The sequence below is a fragment of the Plutella xylostella genome, chromosome 20 (genome assembly GCF_932276165.1).
Source record: "Plutella xylostella chromosome 20, ilPluXylo3.1, whole genome shotgun sequence".
NCBI classification, from domain to species: Eukaryota; Metazoa; Arthropoda; class Insecta; order Lepidoptera; family Plutellidae; genus Plutella; species Plutella xylostella.
This window is the reverse complement of record NC_064000.1, coordinates 7,147,183-7,153,182: the sequence shown is the minus strand read 5'-3', so window position 1 is coordinate 7,153,182 and position 6,000 is coordinate 7,147,183. Positions and strand designations below refer to the sequence as shown.

The window sequence follows — 6,000 nt, the reverse complement described above, 5'->3', positions numbered from 1 at the left end:
CTTGATGTATTTCACTATTCACATGGTTGTTTGGTAAATATTCTACTTGTGCAGACATTGTTCTAGAAACGAGGTACCATTCAAAGTGTCTACATACATTGTATTTTAATGTAATTGACTTTTTAATGAGATTACTTGTCTTATAGGAAATTAAAATCCATCTAATACATTAGAGCTCGTATCTAAATGTTTCATGTTTACCTATAATTAAATTTATGCAATAGGTATTTGCTACAATTACATTTCTCAGTCAACATACACCCATCATAATTGTAATTAGGTAGGTAGTGACTTATCACGATTATAAATGCCAAAGTTATCAACAAACAAAAAAAACAAAAGATTTAAGGTTAAATTATTCTATTTATAATCCTAACTCTATCAGGACAAGATATAATGTAAATTATAGCGTTTTTATACCTACCTGGTAGAAAATCCTTTCAACCCTGGAAGAAAATTGCAATAATAGTACTGAACATCAATTTTATTACTTTATTTTGTATTTTAAAAGTATTTACAAATAAATAGGTCTAATCCCATCCAAAAAATCCGTGATCTTCTTTTACTAAGTCAGCTGCTCTTTCAGCCACCATAATAGTAGCAGCATTAGTCTCACCACTGACTTGCTTCGGCATCACACTAGCATCTATAACTCTCAGGTTTCGAATACCGTATACTCTTAGTCTGGGATCAACAACACCATCAACACCCATCTTGCAAGTGCCTATAGTGTGGAAATTACTGCTACACGTAATTAGAACAAAACATCTCCAATAAGCATCAGTTCCATAAACTAAATCATCACATTCTGGTAAAGGATATCGCACTACTTCCGATTTAGCATCTTTAAAATATTTTGCTTGAGTGAGAGCGATGGATTGTTTTACGCCGGCTACTAGGACATCCAGGTCCTCGGGTTCACTAAAGAACCTTGTATATATCAATGGCGCATCATTTGGATCAGAGCTTCTTAACTTCACGACACCTCGAGATTTTGGATGTTCAAGATTTATAAGAGAAAATATGACTTCGCTGAATATAGACTTTTTCAATATAGTTCCGCATATTGACACCTTAAAGTTGAAAGTTAATCTACAAAGAATATACAGAAGTGGGGATGCAGCACCAAAATAGTTGGCAAAATTTTGAATTTCTGGTTGTAAACTACTTGAATCAGTTACTCTGAAGAATCCTTGAACAGCTGGTACGGGAAATGTCCCTATTTCTAAAACGGCTGCCAAAGTTTGCACAGCTGTAAATATATTTCTTTTCCCTGTAACAACCAGAGGTACATAGGCATGGTCGAGCATATTCTGCCCTACTGGAAGATCTGCCCTTAATGTTATGTTGTGTAAACGTAATTCTTCTTTAGGACCAATTCCCGACAACATAAGCAATTTGGGGGAATTGTATGTTCCAGCTGATGATATCACTTCTAAATCAGCATAAAGACTTATTTTGGACCCGGAACTAGTAACCACTTCAACTCCTGTAGCTGTATTGTTGTCATCTATTATTATTTTTGTGACAACCGTATTCTTGAGCACAAATAAATTATCTCTATCTTTTGCTTGGTTCAAGTATGTTAATGCCGTGCTTGTTCTTTTGTTTTCATACACTGTGTACTGCATTTTACCAAAACCTAGGGCGTCAGGCGCATTTGTATCAGTTACTATGTCATATCCTAATTCAGCAAAGGAATCCAACAGCGTTTTTTCTTCTGCAAAGTATGTTTTGTTATCATGGCCAGTAAGCGTGATAGGCCCATCTTGGCCGTGGTACCGTATGTCAGGGCTATTTACGATTTCAGGATCTAGCATAGTTTCAGCTTTTTCAAAGTACTGTAGACAGGTTTCCCAGTACCATAGAGGCTCGTTCCAATTATTAAAATCTGTTCTTTTGCCCCTGTAACGAAATAGAAGTTACAAAAATTTGAAATATTAAAAACTACTTCTTTTTCTCATATCCTAACATAAAAACGCAAACACCTAAACTGATGAGGTAAACTGCTCTACTGAAATCATCAACGATATCAGAAATCGATATAAGAAGAAGACACTCATGTGGTACCAAGTAAGACAGGCTACCTCCTAATACAAAGGCCCTTGCCATTTTTGAATGTACTTAATGTGTTTATGACAATAAACAATTTAAGAATTTTGTATGTTTGAATATTGTTTTTTTGAACTTATAAGCGATAAACATAATCGTCATTTTACCTGGCCCAAACCAAGTGGTTCAGACTGGAGGTGCCGCCCAGCATCTTGCCGGCAGTGAGGATGCACCGCTCCTCGTTCTGAGCCTGGCTCGTGACGCCATCGTCCACGGAGTGGTAGTCCCAGTCTTGAGCTGAGTGCGGGGTTAGCAGGAATAGGGCTGGCACCTGGGTGAAAATGTTTTAGAAAACTTATAATTGCTAAGTAATGCGTAAAAAAATCAAACACAATGTCAGGATGCTGTAGTACCTAACTATGAACAATGTTTTCCACATAATTAAATGTTACACGCATGAAAATTATCGAAGAATCATTTTGTCAAAATTAAAGTTAACAGCAATCGCTTCGTTAATTCTCCAATGCACCAAAGTGTTAATATCTCGATTTAAGAAATGTCAGTCCGTATAAATTTGGCATAAATCGAGATTTAGCACTATATCTTAATTTAATTTATGTTGGTGCAAGTGGCCCTTAGTGATTAATTTCCAGTACGAATACTTTACACGATGTAACAGATTTTATTCATAATTTAACATCATACAATCCTAAAATCGAACTCAAAGCTTCAGTTTTTACAGTATTAGATACATAGGTGCCCTAAAAATGATATTTCAAGACAACTCACAACACCATTAATACACGGGTCGCCGCCAGCCTCAATGACCAGCACGCGCCAGCAAGCGACCTCCTACAACCTGTGCGCCAGCACCGCCCCGGCCGACCCCGCGCCCACTATGATGATGTCGAAGCGGTCTCCATCTGTTTAGACCATAGAGATTTTATTTTATTATCCTCATCATCAGCCAATAATCATCCACTGCTGAACATAGGCCTAGCGATCTCCATCTATTTAGACCATAGAGGTTTTATTGCATTATCCTCATCATCAGCCAATAATCATCCACTGCTGAACATAGGCCAAGGAGCGTCACAACACTCGGTCCTCGGCCGTCCTCATCCAGCCACTACCGGCCCGCCTAAGGTCATCAGTCCAGCAGGCAGGAGGGCGTCCTACGCTGCGTTTGTCTATTCGTGGTCTCCACTTGAGATCTCGTCTACCCCAACGGGTATCGTTAGGGTTGACGAGTAAAGTTCTCGAGTTTATTTTATACAACGCAAAGATGATTGCTGTGACAGTTCACAATTTTCCGAGTTACGCAGAAATATGCGAAATCGGTGTCAAAGTCGAAAGACAACATAATTAATATAGTTTGATATGGAAATCTCTAAAATCGTCAATCGTCGATTGTCTCTCACAGGAATCATCTTTACACCATATTTTTAATCTATCTAAGTGACAAACAGACGGATGGACAGTTAAATGATAGGAGTCCTGTTTAAAATGTTGTGGTACAGAAACCTAAAAACGTAAATGAATAATACTATTAGTAAGTAAATAAACATACTTAATTCAATGAGCAAAAGGCAAAAGAGAAACTACAGAATTCAATTAAACTTGGCGAAATTACCTGAAACTTTCGCATTTTCCGGCCATGAAATAAAAATAGCAGCGTTTAAACGTAAAAAACACAACAACACGCAAACACACAACACTCTACACATTTTGCAATAAAATTAGACAAGACTTTTCAACCAAACCGGTTGACTTAAATAACTTATAAAAAATACATTAAACCCTGTACCTGCTACTTGGTCTTATCAGATTTTTTTAGAACACTATTACCATTTGCGTTAGGTTTTTTAATGACTATTTTAGGAGATAGGCTAATATACAGAGTGGTATTTTACCAGTGATATTCACCTTCGAGTACGGGGCGCATTTAAGACGTGTCAAGAGTTTTGCATCGCGGTCACTCGCATCGCGCTGCCTCAAGAGCGAGCGCGACGGAGAACTCTTATTGTTACGTCTTAACAGCGCCCCGTGCTACAGGGTCTGGTGAATCTATCTATCACACTCCGCACCACCTCAACTTCTGAGGTGTCACTCCCAAAATCGACGATCGAACGAACAAAAAAATCACGCAATAGATGAGATAGAGCAGTGGTAAGTGGAGCTTCGGAAAAACAAAACTGCAGCGCTAACCACGACTCTACGAGTATCTCGCTGTATTCTATTCTATTCTCTGTGGGGGTATAGGTACCTGACTCAAGTGGAACCTTAAGGTCTAAACTGCCTTCCTAAGCTTGGACCACTTTCCACCACGACGCTTAAATTCAAAGAACTCATTGGTACCTACATGTCAGCGCCGGGATTCGAACCCGCATCTCTGGCGTGAGAAGCGGGCGCTTACCCGACTGAACTACCACCGCTCGTTGTATTTAAGCGAGTCGATTATTGCGTGACAATTCTCGCTTGTTCGTTCGTCGATTAAAGAGTGACCCTCCTAGCATTCTTTGTAAGTATGCCAGAATGGTATTTTTTACGCGATTTTAGAGTGGGTCCTATAATGAAAATGTCACTAATAAATTGCTACCCTGTATAATGACTATAATATTGGTGTAACAGGGCTAATTATCCAATGAACTAAATGTCTAGAACTACCGCAATAACTCTTTTAATCTACACGCAAGAGCTACTTTACAAATATTTAGAAATACTACTGGTTTATAAAAATAAAATTTTAGTCTAAGCTGAAAAGAATTTTATTTTCAAATTCATATTCATCAATAGAACTGTTAAACAAAAGTTGTTTATTATTAGGTATTATTATGAGAAACGCTATGTCTACGAATTCAAAAATATTAGTTTGCAATAACTAATACCTTTAAGATCACTTTAAGACCTTCAACTAAAAGTAAAACTTATACACAAAGACAAATAATTACCTATAGTCAGGTTAAGAACTCCAATATACAGTATACTTACGGGTAATTTTATTACACCGAACCTGTTTGGAAACCGTTAAAGATACTTTGGTGATAAGTGTAGGTATACTTCTGCCAAAAACCAACACTTGTAGGCACTTCTTCACCGTTTTATACCCTTCTTCTTCTAGTCCTGTTACTCTCATTTGCAGCTTAGAGCCACATATTTTTATATTGTTCTCTCCGCTTCTTGAGCTGCCTCACTTGGGTACAGGATAGCCGTGCTGTGTTCATCATCATCATAACCCATCACGACCCCACTGTAGAGGCACGGGTCTTCTTCCAATGAAGGAAGAGTTTCAGGCCTAGTCCACCACGCTGGCCTTGTGCGGGTTGGTGGACCCCAACACAAGCATGTCTGTGCTGAGCAATGAAGAAGGAATAAAGAGAATAAACTTTTTTCCTTCGTCATTGGTGCTGAGAGAGTAGTCGGTGGTCAACCTGACTGTCAGATGTTTTGAAGCTGTTCTCTCGGCCTCTGACTAGGATTCTGTGTAAATCACTTGTTATATCACTGATTAATATTTTGACTTCCTACTTGTATGTACAAGCGACATTTTTCAGGAGTTTTTAATAATATTTGTTGTTAACCTAAATAAACACAAGAAACATTATTTGCATAGGTGTACGTTTTGACGTCATGTGATAGTGATATTTTAAATAATTATGTTCAAACATATCTTTAAGCTTAAACTATGTCGTTCATTGTCTTACAACGTGTTGGTTTTTCCAAATCTAATTTTAGTATACCTAAGTAGGTATTATAAGAGGTATGATAAGAACCTAGAATAATTTTATAGACGCTGAAACATCTTCTTTTTTAACAAGACAACTAAAATTAACGGACCCGTGTGACACTTTAGAAGAGTAATCTGAACTTTTCTCCTTTGGCCATTACCAAAATTATCATGAATTTATTCATCACAGCCCACTACGTCCCCAAAGCTTCGTCACACGG

General features: G+C 37.8%; 1 protein-coding gene across 1 annotated transcript; it reads right to left on the bottom strand.

Moving 5' to 3' along the window:
• Window positions 1-478: 478 nt before the first annotated feature.
• On the bottom strand, window positions 479-3,971 carry LOC105387402 (ecdysone oxidase). The gene is made up of 4 exons (XM_048628262.1): window positions 3,686-3,971; window positions 2,842-2,975; window positions 2,220-2,383; window positions 479-1,905 (listed from the first exon to the last, which is right to left on the bottom strand). The coding sequence occupies exons 3-4, from the start codon at window positions 2,261-2,263 to the stop codon at window positions 531-533; spliced, it is 1,419 nt and encodes a 472-aa protein (XP_048484219.1). The 5' UTR covers window positions 2,264-2,383; window positions 2,842-2,975; window positions 3,686-3,971; the 3' UTR covers window positions 479-530.
• Between the last annotated feature and the right edge of the window lie 2,029 nt (window positions 3,972-6,000).

Coding starts and splice junctions, on each gene's coding strand:
- LOC105387402 (XM_048628262.1), bottom strand. CDS start 2,263: ATGCTGGGCGGCACCTCCAGTCTGAACCACTTGGTTTGGGCCAG. Junction 1,906..2,219: donor AACCACTTGGTTTGGGCCAG/GTAAAATGACGA, acceptor ATTTCGTTACAG/GGGCAAAAGAACAGATTTTA.